Below are 17,902 nucleotides of genomic sequence, written 5' to 3'. Positions count from 1 at the left end.
TTGTATGTTTTTGTTATTTGTAGTTTTTTAAGGACAAAAAACGCAAGTTTGAGCTTAGCAAGTGTTCGGCTTGCGCCCCTTGGACTTGGCGCCCGGGTGCCTCGCACCCCTTGCACCCCCGGGTTAAGACGGCCCTGTCTGTATTGCTTGTTCTGTCCTCGAGTCCCCGCTTAGGGCTACGTCCAGTTTGGTGACTCGGCGCTCAAGGATGTGGGCCCAGCTTGCCCGTTTTTGGGTTTTGTTAGTATTTTTTGTGGCTTGCGCCTTTTGTTAGTGTTTTATAAATTTTTTAGAACCTTAAGAAGGAGAAGAAGTTGTTTAAGCGCATATAAAACAATATTTAATTTAAACTTGTCACGAGACTTCTCTCGTGAGAACTCCTTTATCTGATAAACCTATTCTATACCTATCATGAGGGGTACGCTCCGAGTTCTTCACATTGGCAGATCTACGGGGAGCATAGGGGAAATCCTCTCCCCTTCCACAAGGTCCAAAATTAACGAAGGAAATCGTTGAAACATGTATTAGCTGATATGAAACTTAAACCATAGACAGATTTAATGACTTAAGAAAATTAAGGGAACTTAATGCATAGAAGTTATTATTCGTCTTTTATGTAGTTTAGGTTGATCGTTTTTATGTATTTTGGTTAGTGTTTCATTTGAAATCCCCCCCCCCCTTCCCTTAAGGCAAAACGTCTAGGGCCTATTTATACTGGTTAAACAATAAAACAAAGTTATTTTTATAAAAATATGTCGTTTTTTGTTTAATAGAACTTTCAGGATATCTATCGTATTTCGTATTTAGCCTCGTAATAGGTGTTATACTAATAATAATGGTGATATGAATACATTTTCAGGTACATTAGTGAAACAAGCAATTATAATTATATTACGATAAAAAACAACGTATTAAAAATTGATGTTATTTTTTTAATTGTGGGATATTTACGGTACAAAAGTACAGTATTTCCTGTAAGTGAACATTATTTGAAAACAGCCTGATTTTTATTCTAATAATGGTATAATTAATACTAACAATTGATTAGATTTATTTATAATTCATTAGTTCTCATAGGCCAAATGTGACAATATAAACACAAAAGAGTATTTTATTTTGAGCCAATTTCCTTCAGTTGTGTTACTTAAGTTCAGACATCCTTGACTTTAGTTGTTGTTGGAATCTAGCTATTTATATTAGAGATTCATAATATTTTTATCTATTTTTGTACTCAATAGTTGTTTTTCCACAGATTGTGTTGTTTTCAGTATCTATTAAGCGCCAATTTTTTTTTATTTTTGTGATTTATGTTCAGACATGAGCATTATTACTTATAGGCCTGGATCCCGCGCACAAAAAAAGGTTGATTAATAGCAAGCTGAAAATTTGGTAATAGCTTAACGGTGTCTAGTCGGACAAACTTTGATGTACGGGAACACTGGAACAGGGGAAGTTTTAATTGTGGAACAAGTTACAGGTTTCGAACGTCAGACCACGAAAACGTCCCATGTATTTTGTCGGAGAGAATTTCCAATTGATTTGTTACCTTTTCATTAAACTCTTATGCAAAAATCAGACTGCTATTATTTACCACCACTATAATTCCTGTCATTTGACATGTTCTACGTGTCAGACTTATTAAACTCTATATATCTCCCCATCTTGATCTAATTCTGAATTTATAATTAATAATTGCTCCGATGTATTTATACTTCTTGTCGACCCTCTTTAACGGTTTTTCCTCCAATGTCAGATGTATGTTGTCAACAGGGTTTTTCGAGATCATCATGTATTTGGTTTTATCTATACTCATTGTTAGTCCCACCGTTTTGCTTTTTCTGTTAATGATTTCTGTAAATCGTCTGTAATATTCTCTACCATGATTGCGGTATCGTCTGTAAATCTTATGTTATTAATTATGCTCCCTCCAATCCTTATACCTTCAGTTCTTTCCCATGGTGCCTCCTGAAATTTTAGTTGGGAGTACACATTAAATAATTGTGGCGACAGCACGCATCCCTGTCTCACTTCGCTTTGAATTTCTACTTGATTTGTCTCACTAGCTTCGTAGCTTCCACCCGTACGACCGCTGTTTGATTGTAGTATACATTTTTAATTAAATTAACATTCTTGGGATCTAGATCTATCTCTTGATGTAGATAAAATTTACTTTTTATGCCTTTCTACAAAACATTGAACATGAAGCCTTACATAGTCCAGTCATCAGAGAAGAAAATGCCACTGAACCTGAATTTTGGGAGAAAAAAAAGCAATAGCTGTTTGTATAACAAGGGAGGAAAGTGCTACTTTTCCTCCCGAGAATGAAGTTTAGGAATGGAATGGAATGAAATGGAATAGAATGTAGGAGGTGATTTCAATGCACATGTGGGCCAAGCCAAGGCAGGATACGAAGCAATACATGGGGGATTAAGCTTTGGAACTAGAAATGAAGCTGGAGATAACATGCTTGAATTGGCAACAGCATTGGATATGGCGATTGTTAACACATTCTTTAAAAAGAGCGAAACTCAACTTATTACCTACAAAAGTGGACAACATCAATCCCAAATAGACTACTTCATGATAAGGAAAGAAGACATAAGTGAATGCAAGGACTGCAAGGTAATAGTTAGTGAGACAGTAAGCCAGCAACATAAGCTGCTTGTTCTGGACATCGAAGTAAAAAAGCGAAACTAAACAAAAATATCGGAGAGGACCACAAAAAATCAAGTGGTGACTGCTAAAAGATGAGAAAGAATCTATTCAGGAGAAGAATAGTAGAAAAAATATGTTGGAACATGAAAGGAAGCCCTAATACAATTTGGAGAAAAATGGCCAGTAGTATTAGAGAGACTGCTATTGAAATACTTGGGAAAACGTCAGGAAAAAAGTTTGAGGATAAAGAGACTTGGTGGTGGCCAAACGAAGTACAAGGAAAAATAAAAGAGAAGAGAAAATTATATAAAAAGTGGCAAGAAACCAGATCCGACACAGATCTTCAAAACTATATGGTGGCGAAAAAGGAAGCGATAGTAGCAGTAGTAAAAGCCAAAGCAGAAGCGTATTCAAACCTATACGATCAACTTGATACCAGGGAAGGCGAAAGGAAGATATATAAAATAACCAAACAGAGAGCAAAGAAAGCAAAAGATCAGATTAGATGTATCCGAGATGAAAATAATAAAATACTAGTTCACGAAATGGATGTCAAAAAGAGATGGAGAAAGTACTTTGGCAGCTTATTAAATGAAGAATTTGACAGACAGCCTGTAGAGTCAACGGAGACAGTAGCAGCAATGGTCAGTAGCAGGAAGTGGCTCAAGCGCTTCAAGAAATAAAGAAAGAAAAAGCGGTAGGACCAGATGATATTCCTGGGGAAGTGTGGAGAGCATTGGGAGAGACAGGAACAAGGTGGCTAGCAGGCCTATTTAATAGAATTATGGAAGTTGGACAAACGAAGACAAATTCCAGACGAATGGAGAAGCAGTATACTGGTACCTGTTTACAAAAACAAGGGAGATATACAACATTGTACAAACTACAGGGCTATAAAACTGCTTAGCCAGACCATGAAAATATGGGAAAGAGTAATTGATAGACGGATACGTGAAGAGACCGAAATATCCGAGAATCAATTTGACTTTATGCAGGGCGGATCAACAACAGATGCAATTTTCATTATAAGGCAGCTGATGGAAAAATACAGGAGTAAAGAAACAAACGCTCATATGGTATTCATTGATCTTGAGAAAGCATATGATAGAGTTCCTCGAAAGATTCTGTGGTGGGCACTCAATAAGAAAGGAGTCCCTGGTGAATATGTAAAGATTGTGAGGGATATGTATGAGGGAGTAACGACTAGTGTTAGGACAGGTGTGGGAGAGACATAAATTTCATGTGAAAGTAGGATTGCACCAAGGCTCTGTGCTTAGTCCGTATTTATTCTCATTAGATTTGGACCAGATAACAGCGAAACTACAGGGTAACATTCCATGGTGCTTAATGTATGCTGATGATGTCGTGTTAGTAGGAAATAGTGAAAGATACTTAGAACAGAAACTGGAACAGTGGAGGCAAGCTCTGGAGGAAAAAGGTTTAAAACTTAGTAGGACAAAAACAGAGTATTTGGAATGTTCATTTAAAGATGGAGTTACTACAAATAAAATGGTATCTTTGGATGGTGAACTGATTGTAAAAAGCAATAGTTTTAAGTACCTGGGATCGGTATTACAGAGTAATGGAGAAATAGATGGAGATGCATGCAGAAATTAGAAATGAATATATTAGGGGAAGTCTAGGTGTGGCACCAATTGATGCCAAAATGAGAGAGCATAGGTTAAGATGGTTTGGTCATGTTCAACGTCGAGACGTTAATCACCCAATACGAAGAATAGCTGAAGTGCAGATTCCTGGAAAGAGTAGGAGCGGAAGATCAAAGAAGACCTGGGGGGAGACGGTAAGGCAGGACATGTTGGTAAAGGGGATTAACATTGATATGACCCAAGATAGAAATGTGTGGAGAAATACATTTAGGGAAGCCGACCCCGCATAGGGATAAGGCAAAGAGAATGATGAATCAAGTTTACTGCCCGACGCGTAGCAGAGGGCAGTAATCATTCGAGGGAGGAAAAGGCACTTTACTCCCATGTTACCTATACATATGATTTTTCCACCTTCCTCAAATATCAAGTAATTTTTTCAGTTTTAAATAAATTATTTATGTAACTAACTGACAAAATTTATTAGAGCACTAAAACTAACAAGTAGGTACAGTATAACTGTCAACTGTCAAATATAAGCCAAATTATGGAAATTATGTAAACATTGTTAAATCAAAATAACAATTTACTGTTTTTGACATTCTGCAAAATACAGGGTGCTCTATAAATAAACGATAAAATATATAGATACTTACGTAGTAGATAATAGAATATTGTATAGGGCGTCAATAAGTTATTTCATCAATGGCATATGATACCATGACGTCACTTTTACTTTTACTCCCTAGGGAGGATAAGTACGACTTTGCTCCCTACAATCAGGTCAGGAAAAGTATACTTTCGGTAGAGGTAGGTGGAAAAAAGTTTACCACTCCCACCCCAGGCTTCTTCCAAAAATCTTCCCTTCACAGGAGGGGGGACGGAAAACATCGATTTACCAAGAATCTTTACGCAGTAGAGAAAAATTTCAAACGAGAAATCTAAATTTTATTTATATAGAAAGTTCTAGTTATTCAAAGAGCAATATCACAATGTGTAATAAGAAATGCGTGTCACGAATGTTTTGCATGGATTTTGCTGCCAATAATCCACCAACGAAAACAAAAATTATCATAGAATTATGTGCTGAGTACGTAGAAAAACTGTAATTTGAATATATAAAACAAAACATTAAACATATCGCACCAACAATAATCATAGACTTATTTATAGTCCCTTTTATGACGGTAGTAATGATAAAAGACGCAATTGTTTGTTGTAAATACGATGGAAGGTAACGATGGAAGTTATACATAAAAAACTTAGTATTTTATAATATACATCAAATGCAATAATGTACACTACTCCCCAAGAAATTAACGCATCACCTTAAAAGTGGGTCATTTTTGATGTCTCGAATTTCCTAAACCTGTTGTCCGATTTAAGTGATTTCTTTAACATGTTATAACCTTATTCTTTAACAATATCGCTGTAATAAAATTGTTGCTAGACAGCTAAATTGTCGCTGTATACCGGGTGTACCAATCAAACTGTGTTTTTTCTCAAAGTTCACCACACCCTGTAAAATGTTCTAGCATCTATAAAATACTGAAATTAAAACCCAACTATAACCTTAGGTTTTCTTAACATTCTGTTTTGTGATTCATTCGCTTATGTTGGATAATAAAAAAGTTAGGTACTTTAACAACTAGTCATGTTCTTCATAAATACAGGGTGTTTCTAAATAAGTGAGGCAAACTTTTAGGGGTAATTCTGCATGAAAAAATAATGACAGTTTACTTGATAAACATTATGTCCGCAAATGTTTCGTTTCCGATATACGGGATGTTGAATTTTTTCTTATAAACTGACGATTTATTTATTGCTCTAAAACCGGTTGAGGTATGCAATTGAAATTTGGTAGGTTTTAAGAGGTAGTTATTGCGCATTGTTTGACATACAATTAAGAATTTTATATTCACTGTTGACGTGCATATGGGTAATTAGAGAATTAAATAACAAAGCCGAACAAATATACCCCATTCCACGAATATACCTCTGTTTTGGATTATCGCGACAACGAATATTTTACTGTGCAAACGTGAAAATATGAAGAACGAAAGTAAATTGCAAATTATATTGTTGTTTATTGGAGTAACTATTAGAGCAAAATACTTTCGTACTTCTTATGTTGCACACTAAAATATTGTCGTGATAATCCAAAACAGACGTATATTCGTGGAATACACCATATATATGCGTCCATGGCAATTTTACAAAAGAGGAAAAGTGGATGCCTATATGTATTTAAAATGGATAGACTAAGGTTTGATAGAGGCTTAGATATTTTAAATTGTCCTATATTGTTTTACAACAAATTTATATGATTTTTTTTGTTACAGGTTCTTAGTGCAACTAGTAATGATTCAGCGAGCAGGCGAACGTCAAACGGCCAGTGCATATGGTATGGAGCTTGTTATGAGGATCCCAACACAGGAACGACGAAAAATTGTTACTACGATGGTCCTCCTAAAAAATTGGTCGACGAAGAAGCGATTGCCATTTTGAAAAAACGTTGTCCAGATTTGTCGCCCGAAGCGACATGCTGTGGACCTGATCAGGTAGGATCTACTAGCTTATATATTTGCTACCTTGTATATGTATTTTCTTATCTTCCTCTCTTTTAGACCTCTTTCTGCTCTCTTTTTTCTCTCTAATCTTCTGTTGCACTTCATCGTTCCACCACCAAGTTTCTTTATTCCAGAAAACCCTTTACGCAGTAGCGTGCGGTGACTTTTTCGAAAGGGGAAGCGATTCAATAAGGATATAAAAATATTTTATTAGGGGTCGAGGGTCGAGCCACTTCCACCTGATAACACTCTGATGCGCCATTGGGGCTCTCTATCAGCAAAGTGCTTAAGTGAGACGTCCTGGGTACAAGGACTCACACACTAAATCCGACCCCGATCAATGCGTGAGGCACTCTATTCCCGCTATTTCTAGTGACTATGTAGTGACCTATCATTGATCTGTATTGCTTGCTCGCTATTTCTTTTCCTAAAGATAAGTTCAATTTAAATTTTTTTTATATTCCAAGGCATTTTCCACAACTCAAAAGTTTCAACAATATGACACTTATTTATACTTGAGGTCTATTCTATCAACTTCTGATAATTGTTGAATGCAGTCTTTTTCATTGGATAATAGGGCTAACTTAAAGTCTGTCTTCGCTTGTTGAATTTCTTGTAAACTTTTGATGAATTTTAATACTGAAAAACTTCGTTCAACTGATGCACTTGTTTGTGGCTGAGATAGTTAGTACTAATTCACACAACTTGACCACTTCACACAGGGACTCGCTTAAACCAGTAGTGATAAAGAAATACCTATATTTCTCGGTATTTCTTAATCACTAATGTCAATGTCAGTTGTTTCCTAAACGACACTTAACTGAGAATGCAAAGCTGGGATATCAAAAAATTTTCATTATTTAATCGTAGTGAAATCGTCTGTGGGAAATTTTGATGAATTATAATTAGAAATTCTACAAATTTTAATTCGTTAAAATTTTGAAAGCGAGAATTCATTTGTTGTAGAATATTATCAAAAGATCTTTCTGTTGCCGACATTATCAATCTTCATTACTTTTCTATCATGTTCAAACCCCAATTTTCAGTTTTATCCCAAATAGTTTTAAACTGCTCTCGTTTTTTAATTATCGTATTAATAAATTCATCAATTTGTCTTATACAAAATCCAATGTCATTTGATGTCATCTGTAGAATGTCAAATAAAAGATCAGTAAAAGGAAAAATCTCTGCAAAAAATTTAAATCGAAATATTCTTTAAGCGAATGTATGTACCTAAGCACCCCTTAGCAACAGTCAGAGCATCCCACTTTCGGATGGCGCTAAAACGATCGCTTCCAGGGTATCAAAATTTGCGCGACTAGTGAGTGCGGTCATTGAACCCTGACCAATTTTTAAACGAGACAACAATTGCATGACAAACGGCGATTTTGAGATGCGCTTCTGCCAGGAGTGGACCGAATAGTTGAATTGTGTGCATATTGAGTTCGTTAGCATACAATTAATTTTTAATACTTTTCAATGCCTATTTCCTAGGTAATATGTAGATTACTTGGATTGGGGAAAGATTTTGATAATTAAATATTAATTAGTAATATATTTTCTTATATCGAAATATAGGGAAGCGGTTCCCCCGCTTCCATGGAGCTTCCTAGCAGATGCCGTTGTTAATGTTACAGTTTCAGCACCATAGGTCATAACCGGCAAAACGCATTGGTTAAAGACTTTCCGTTTCAAGCAGATTGGAAGATCACTTTTGAATACGTTTTCGAGTTTACCGTATGCGGCCCAGGAGAGGATAATTCTTCGTTTCAATTCGCACGTTTGATTGTCTCTCGTGATTCGTATTTCATGACCAAGGTATTTGTACTTTTGCGCAAACTCCATTTCGCAATCGTTAATGACAATGTTTTCACTGGGGACCAGGTTTGTGACTTGTCATTAGTTTTGTCTTAGATATGTTAATTTTTAACCCAACCTGAGAGTACACTTCTTGAAGGTTTTGCAACATTATTCTAGTATCCTTTAAATTGTCTGCCAGTAGAACTACATCGTCTGCGAAACGCAAGTTTGTTAGATTTTGTCCATCTATATTTAAACCTTTCTCCCTCCAATCAAGCATTCCAGAACGGTGATAAACATCTTAGGTGACAATTCGTATGGGATTGGTATTCTCGTGCAGCTTCACTACCATTGTAACGTTCTTATAGATGTTGTATATTAGCTTAGTATATCGATAATCGATACGGCATATATGTAAAGCACTCAAGACTGCGTCCAGCTCAACGGTATCAAAGGCCTTATGGAAGTCCACAAAGGCAAGGACAAGTGGCCTATTGTACTCAATCGATTTTTCAATTACCGTCTTAATACTTTGAAGATGGTCATTTGTTCCGAATCCACTACGAAAACGCCCTGTTCCATTGGTTTGTAAAGTCCAATTTGTTTCCCAGTCTAGTGGTAATTACTCTTGTGAAAGGTTTATATGGCTCAGTAAACTAATTGGTCGGTAGTTTTCCAAACCAGCCATCCCCTGTTTTGTGGATTAGTATCACCATTTGTCTGGTATAGTGCTGTTAAAAAGACAGAAATTAAACAGATCTCTTAAACTGTTGTTACTATTCCTTGGATAGTATTACTCATATGTAACAAATTGTATTTGCATCTTTTTCCTTGCAGTTGCAAATTCTCGAACAGAACATGGCCCTCCCCCAAACCTTGCTCAGCAGATGCCCGCCTTGCATGGAGAACTTCCTGAAAACAGTCTGCCACATGACCTGTTCACCGGAACACTCCAGGTTCTTAAACGTCACCGAGAAGCGTTTCGATCCAGAAACAAACACGACTTACGTGAACGAGATTGATTATTTCATGGAAAACTCTTTCATGGAGAACGTGTTTGGATCTTGCAGACAAGTTAGCGTGCCGGCCACCGGCGGAAAGGTAAGTAAATGAAACAATTTTTAAGGGGACTTCTACTTTTTGAATTTTAAAAAATCAATTTTTGTTTTTAACTAATAGCATTCCTTAATTTCAAGACATTACTTAATTTCATATAAATGCTGCCCTAAAATTTTATTAAGAAGTTCGAAATGGAAACGAAGGTACAGCTGAATTTATAACGGTACCTACCTGAGCTAAAAGCCGTTTGTATACAACAACGCGCGCGACGCCTGGCCTGTGCAGCTTCAACTCAACAGTTGCACCTACACGTTGGACGTTGGATTCTAAAACTTAAAAAAAAATGTTACAGGAAGGCAGAAAGTGTAGAAAAATTTGTTTTGTATACCTCAAACCTTCTTTAAAAAATGTAACAAACATAACCATTAATATAACAGTATAAAAGTATAAAGGGTAAGCTCCACGTAGGGGCTACTTATAAAGCGCCACGGTAGGTGCTAATTAAAGGTATAAGCGACGCGATAGGTGACGAACTTATCACATAAATATATATTGGGTAGCCTAACACATATATGTAATGTTACTAATAATAATCTCAGGTTTAGGGTTGCTTACAATGAAAATCATGATAATCGATCGAGCTGTGTATTACGTCTTTACGATACAAAATCTGAATGCTAACTGAAAGCAAAAGCTAATACATAATACTGTATTAGTGTTACTCCATTCACATCTGCAAGATATACAGGCAATGGTCAGAAGACCACACATACGATATGTATACCCTATTCCACGAACATACGCCTGTTTTGGATTACTTCGACAACGAATATTTTACTGTGGAAAATAAGAAGAACGAAAGTAAATTGCAAATTACATTGTTGTTTATTGGAATAATTATTAGCGCCATTTACTTTCGTACTTCTTATGTTGCACAGTAAAATATTCGTTGTCGAAGTAATCCAAAACAGGCGTATGTTCGTGGAATGGCCCATAGGTCACTTCACAAAGTAGAGGGCCCTTGAAAAGCCATATGTTGGGACTCCCGTAATTATTACAGTCTCCCTCCAGGGGCGTAGGTAGCGTAAGGGATTAGTTTGTTACAACAGTTTTTTCTTTAAAAATAATTAAAAAATGCTTAATTTTTTTTTTCAATTTAGAAAGTTAAAGTCCTTTTAAGATATTTATTGAGAGAAATTTATTAACTTATCTTTTCTGTCAGGTAATGGATCTGATGTGTGGAGACTGGGGCTCCGCCAAATGCACTGCCTTGAGGTGGTTCAGTTACTTGGGCAACAAAGAGACTCCTATGGTACCGTTCCAGATTACATATCACAACGAAACTGGGCCCACAAAGGGCTTCGTTCCTCTCAATTTACCGACTGTGCCCTGTAGTAAATCAGCAGATGTAAGTACATACATATAATGATTTTTTTTGTATTTATGTTGGGGGTGAAATTATCCAGAATACAGCAAGATATAGAGTTCTCACATGTCTTTGATCTTCTACATTCTACAGCGATGAATGTGCATTCGAAAGGTGAAAGGTTTTCTATATAATATGATATATTTATAAATAACATCAAACAAAACTAGAACATAAACAAAAGTAAACATAAACAAAATCCTAGAACGACAATATTATTTACTAGTTAATACAAGTCTTTCGGATGTCTGTGTATGTGTACACTATTGTCCATCCAAGTGGCTATCACGCAGATCCTGAATGTAGAGGTGTAAGGATGTGGCAACCTTAAGGTCTAACTCTTGAAAAGTTCTACAAGTTTTCAGAAAAGGGGCATTACAAACTAATAATTGAAGACACAAGTGCATGAAGGGTCTATGTGACATTTTCAAGTTATTGAGAAAAATGAAGGTAAAGTTTTTATACTAGAACTTTTTTACTATAAGAGCTAAATTGACTAAATTTATAGGATAAGTAGTGCTAAAGCTAATGTATTTAGTAACAATAATTAAAAAAAAACATTTATTATTAGAAAAAGATATTAGATTTTAAACGTACTTAGATCCTTGATCCATTGAGTAAGTAGAAGAAGTACCAAATTGTTTAAATGCATAAAGGATATATGTAATAACAAAAATAACACAATATACTGTTCTTGTTTATTAATAACATATACAATTAATAATTGTTGGTTTAATTTGTACAAAGATAGTAAATCAAATTAAAAAAAAACTACACTTTCACTAAAAAGAAACCTTAACATGTTCTTCGCCTAGTACTTGGTGTTGTGCCTATATCTGCATCTTGCTGCTTTTCACAAATATTGGTGTAAACATGTCTATAAGGCTCATCAATAAAAATTTACTGTTGTTTTAAATTGTTAATTTTTTCTTCGGTCAAAATGTTTGTTTTGTTAGCCATTACTGGTAAATTAAATTCTGGTTCTGTAACTACTCTTGCATTCTTAGGGATATCTACTTTTAGGAAAGGTGTGAATAGATCTAGTGTTTTTTTGTACATATATTCACCATATTTTTCAACACGAATCCATTTTACCTCATCCCTCATATTTATTTTTTCTTTGTTAGTTTTTTCTGTTAAATCAATTTAAATTGATTGCAATTTCTTTAATATTTTTAAAGTGGTTTTCCATGTTGATAATAATCGATCCTTTCTTACTCGATTCCCGAATAACGTCTCTATACTGATCTGGACTGAACAAATTCTCAATTTTTCTTAATTTTTTCTCTTTTACTCCAAAATCTCTATCAGAATCTAGGAAGGAATGTCCCACTTCCGGAAACTTATGGTCTATAACATTAACATATTTTTATAAAATAAGGTACTGATATAGACATAATATCAGATTAAAGCTTTTGTTCTGACTAGTACAAGAATCAGACCACATGATAAGATGATCTATTTTCTTGTTTCTACTGGATAAAAGTTGCACAAATGTGTGCAGAGAACTACCTACTTCTAAGCTACCCTTTGTGGCTACATTTTCAGTCCAATTAAAAAAGTAGGCCTTATCACCTTCGTCTGTTATGCTGTGAATTCCAAGATTGTAGAACCACATCTGCCTTAGATAAAAAGCTTTTGAAGTTGTAAGTCTTGGTAGTGGCATAGTCTGTTGCAGGTCAACGGTTATATAACATATGTTTTTATTGTCACGCGCATATTGCCTGTCTGCTTTCTGCTGGTCAAAAGCAAAATGGAAATTTTCTTTATGCTCATCGTTTCCCAAACCTGCATCACAGGTAGAACAAGTGTCACTCTTGGGCTGTCCAACTGACAGATTAAATTCTGTAACGAAAATGTTACAGTAGAAACTCTTTGTTACTGCAAACCTTTTATCCAGTTCATTTTCTTTGATATATTGTTCATATAGTTCATGCATTTTTGACATACAGTAGAACCCCGTAAATCCGAACCCCGCGAATCCGAACTTTCGGCAAATCCGAACCAACGGAAAGTGAAAAAAATTTTAAAATTCAAGACAAAAACTTAAAAACATGTTTATTATACAGAGTAAAGCCAGAAGATTGGACAATGTAGGATTACTAGGACTTTGACATTTAAAATTTCTTAAAAATAAATATTATACTTTAATATATAGGTTTATAAAATGTTTATAAAGGTTAAACACAAACTTACTTTGGTTCTCTCGTAGTCAACTTGAGTCCAAAAATATTGTCCACACTCTTGCGAGAACGTTTGGCTACTCAAAATCACAATGAAAGCTTTGAACTACTAGTTAAGGCTAACTTTCGGATAATCCGAACTTTTCGGAATCCGAACAGGCTGTCCCCCCAATTAGTTCGGATTTGCGGGGTTCTACTGTATTTAGTAAGGGAGATAAATACATTTTGTTGGCATTTTTGTTTCTGGAATAGTGAGACATGTCAGGGGCCGTTCAAGTATTACGTAACGCAGGTTGGGGGGGGGGGGGGTAAAAAAATCTTCAAAAATTGCGTTACGCAATAGTTAAACGCCCATTAGAGTGCGCTACGAAGGGGGGGAGGGGGGGTCAAAAATCTTCAAAAATCGCGTTACGTAATACTTGAACGCTCCCCAGCAGGAAAAGATAAAATGTGCTGTTTGATTACATCAATCACTTCTTGGGGAACACGACATTTTTTCAATAAAATTATCAATAGAAACATGAACACTGCATACCGTCTAGATGTAAATAATAACTACATAACCCTACTTTTAGGAACTAAGTGATATATTACGGAAGGAGAAAATCAGTGTATTCAGGCATAAAGGATTCATTTTTTATATTATAGGTTATTCACTACATGAAATCAATAAACAAAAAAATTATAATCATGTTAGTTAATAAAGGATTCATGTACAACAAATCCATAGAAATCTCAGTGGATAAGGGATATAAGTAACATCTTGTGTACATAGATCCTTTATGCAATTACATTTTAAAATTTACTGTGTACATAGATCCTTTACGCTCTAGTAACTTAGAAAATATTAATGTTAAAACATGTTTGACTTGTTTGAAAGATTTTTAGGTTCTAAAAACGTACTTTTAACATAAAAAACATATTTTGAAAAAATTGTCACATAGACCCTTCACGCACTTGTGTCTTCAATTGTTATTATACAACAAGCGGTACAAATCTTTGACAGTCTCAGAGAGCACTGTATCAATGATCAATGTGTGTGGAGTAAATCGTTGCCGGATTTTTGAGTGTTTCTGGTATGGTTTGTTCAACAGTAATTGGTTTGAGTTCAATTAGTGCGGTCGTAAATATTATTAAATTTATCTGACCTGACCCATTGTTAAGACCCACCCGGAGCGATAAGCCACCGAGGTAGACAGAGTTGGTCTTTTGCAATTAACACTGACTAGGCGGTACTCCCATAATAAAGCCTAAAATAAATTTTACCTGAAACCGGGCCTTTGATACTATTATCGGTTAATCCGGGCTGTTTATAGTGGTAACTAATTGAACTTAACCATTTACTGTTTAACATACCATAACAGAGATGTTGCTTCGTCCCCGTCTTAATTTGTTCTGTCTTTGTAGACGTGTGCCTGGTGTTTGGGGAGTCTTTTTTGAAACTAGATAAATATATATCTTATAGGCACATATTAACACTAAAACACTGTCATTTGTTTGTACACGTTTTGCAACGATGGCAAATTATTGCTAAATATTCTTCTTCTTAGCCTTCTATCGTCCACGTATATGTGGTTTTATATGTTTGAATATAAAACCACATATACGTAGACGGTATATAGTCGTATACGTGAAATATGTAGTTTTATATGTTTGAATGGATTTATTCGAAGGAATGGCTTCTCCTATACCATGGAGATTTTACAATTCAATAATCTAGCCATACGATTTGACGTGATCTTATAAAAAGAATGGCATATATTTACATGTTTAGTACGTCAATGATGCGCATTTTGGACCTTCTTCAAGTTCAAATTTATAATACATATTATAATTCTGGTTTCTGCCAATGTATATAATTTGAATAAATCTTTATTGCTGTTCATCTACCTTTTAAATAACAAATCGGTGAATTATTTAAATACATTATATTTGCATAAAACAAAAGGAAAAGGACTCGAGTGGTGTGTTGTATGGTAGAAAGAAAAACAAGGAATGAAACAACAATATCTGGATATATCATTCTGGCTATAATTATTTTATTAACTGATGCTTTAAATAGATTAGTTGTTTGTATTAATAACACTACAATAACAGGTATTGTAGAAAGAAAACGATGCATTTAAATTCTGCTGGATAAGGGATTAAATATACTTCTCATTTTTTCTTAAAATACCTGAATCATCAATTATTTTTTTGCAGCATGTCTCGCTTAGTTTGAGTGTAATCGACATTTTTAATATTACTCATTTTAAAGGTCTTCTCAAGCACTACAAAAAGTGTTGGTAGAATTATATACCTAAAATCGACCGTTTCTGTTATTTCAAATTGAATACACCGATTTGAGCATGCACAAAAAAAAACTTTTCACCTACCATAATATCTCTTTTTGTATTATAATTAAATAGATGTATGAAGGGACAAGGGACGAATATCTTTATTTTTTATAAGCTACAAAAATGTTTTATACAGTTTTTTAGTTAGATGTATAGTTTTTAAGGTATGTATTCGCAAAAAAACCGTCAGAAAAGGTGTCATTTTTCAATGAAAATAGCCAATTTTCAACCACGAATAACTCAATTCTAATATCCGATCATCGATGGCTAGTGGAAACGTTTCGGGACCTCAAATTTCTATTCCTTAAAGCGGGATATTTCAATATCAGGGATTCTAATACACTGGCGGATACAGGGGGGTGTCATGGGGGTCATGACCCCCCCCCCATAATTGTAAACCCACTCATCCTAAGGTTGGTAAGACTAAGTCACCTTGCATCAGAGATAGGTAATTAAATCACCCTCAAGACCCATGACCCCCCCCCCCAAACAAAATTTCTGGATCCGCCACTGTTCTAATAAGCGGGTTGACTGTACCTGGGAATGTGGCTTTTTGAAGACTGGGCATCGGACAGGGAAGTAAAAGGTCGCATTGAGCAAGCTCGACAAACTTTCGTAAAATTCAGGAAGGTACTGACCTGTTCAAAGTTCGATCTTCAACTGAGACTAAGGTTTACTAAGTGCTACATACGCTCGGTGCTGCTATATGGCGTAGAGGGCTGGACACTCAAAAGGGACAAACGAGGGATATAAACAGATTAGAAGCTTTCGAAATGTGGCTTTATTGTCATATCCCAAAGATGCCATGGACAGCGAAAGTCACAAATGTAGATGTCCTTAAAAGAATCAACCAAGAACGTCAACTTTTCGAAACCATCAAGAAAAGGAAAACTGTGTATCAAGGTGGCACCATGCGAAATGAAAAATACCAGTTCCTCCAACTTATAATCGAGGGTAAAATTTAAGGCAAGAGAGGAATGGGACGCAAGAAAATGTCCTGGCTTCGAGACATACGGCAATGGACAGGGATTAACGGCAATCAATCTCTGATACATTTTTCAAGAAACAGAGAGTTAATAAAAAATACGATCGCTAACATGCATTAGTGGATTTGCATCTGAAGATTTATTTCCCACTGATGTAGAGTCCAAGTTTCACTTCCATATTTGGGCGAATAATTAGCTGTATAGTCTTAATTTAGATTGTTTTTTTAGCAGCTTAGATCTTAGTAATGATGATAGGGAGTATGAGTATAATGCTCTATGCCACGCAGTTATCCTTGCTAAGACCTCTTTTTATAATGTGATTGTCATCTGTGATTACCGTTCCTAGATATTTAAACTCTTTTACTACTTCGAAGTTGAGGTCATTAATAGTTATGTTCTGCCTAACTCTTGATCTTATATTTTTGGTTACTAGCATGTATTTCGTGTTCTCTTCATTTATTCGAAGGCCCAGACTACATTTTTTTCCTCGAGTTGTGAACACACCTCTCTCACGTCTTTTGTAGAATGATCGACTGCTCCTATATCATCAGAAAGGCCAACAATAGTTTTGATCCTTGATTCGCAAATCCTCCTGTCAGCTCAAATTATATTTTACTTATTAGATATTCTAAGGCCAAACTGAATAGCAACAGTGATAAGGGGTCTCCTTGGCCAAGTCCTGATGTTACGCTTAGTATTTTATATTTGTTGCCACATTTTGAAACAAAAATTAAAAGTAATTCAGGGACATTTATTGAGAGCCACAAATAATCCTTTAAAGAGCCACATCTGGCTCGCGAGCCACAGTTTGGCCAACCCTGGTATATAGGGTAGACTTTGAATTAGGAGATAACTAGAGGCTATTCCCAAAGTTTCATTAAAATCCATGCAGTAGGATAGAATTCGGAGATAATATCCTGTTCTTGCTCTCATTGACGGGCGTATCAGCCAGGAAAACAAAACACGATATCTAAAGGAAGATCAACCTGTTTATCAAGATGATAAATTTAATAAATAACATCAAAACTAGAAAATACAGAGAGATATGGGGAATGAGAAACGCAATTCTAGAAAAATTCAAGGTTTAAAAGTGATATTCAAATTATTATCGATTATAAATTTAATGTCTTAGGTCTTGGAATAAAGATCAATGTCCAGCAATGAATAATTTTAAAAATAGTTGGTATAATTATTTACGTAGCGGTGTGAGGACCAAAATAAAGTATTCGACCATAAACAGAGAGCCGGCGACAATGGATCGGGAGATTTTTAATGTATTAAAG

General features: G+C 35.3%; 1 protein-coding gene across 4 annotated transcripts in view; it reads left to right on the top strand.

Moving 5' to 3' along the window:
* Positions 1-17,902, top strand: part of LOC126886752 (NPC intracellular cholesterol transporter 1-like) — a 209,648-nt gene that overhangs the window by 85,436 nt on the left and 106,310 nt on the right. For all 4 annotated transcript variants that reach the window (XM_050653792.1, XM_050653781.1, XM_050653787.1 and 1 more), the window contains exons 2-4: positions 6,602-6,820; positions 9,467-9,730; positions 10,911-11,096. In XM_050653792.1, coding sequence (XP_050509749.1) covers positions 6,602-6,820; positions 9,467-9,730; positions 10,911-11,096 — 669 coding nt within the window. The remainder of the gene's footprint in view (positions 1-6,601; positions 6,821-9,466; positions 9,731-10,910; positions 11,097-17,902) is intronic.

This window comes from Diabrotica virgifera, chromosome 1 (genome assembly GCF_917563875.1).
Source record: "Diabrotica virgifera virgifera chromosome 1, PGI_DIABVI_V3a".
NCBI lineage: Eukaryota > Metazoa > Arthropoda > Insecta > Coleoptera > Chrysomelidae > Diabrotica > Diabrotica virgifera.
The sequence above is the reverse complement of the archived record's forward strand: the minus strand, read 5'-3'. Positions and strand labels throughout refer to the sequence as shown.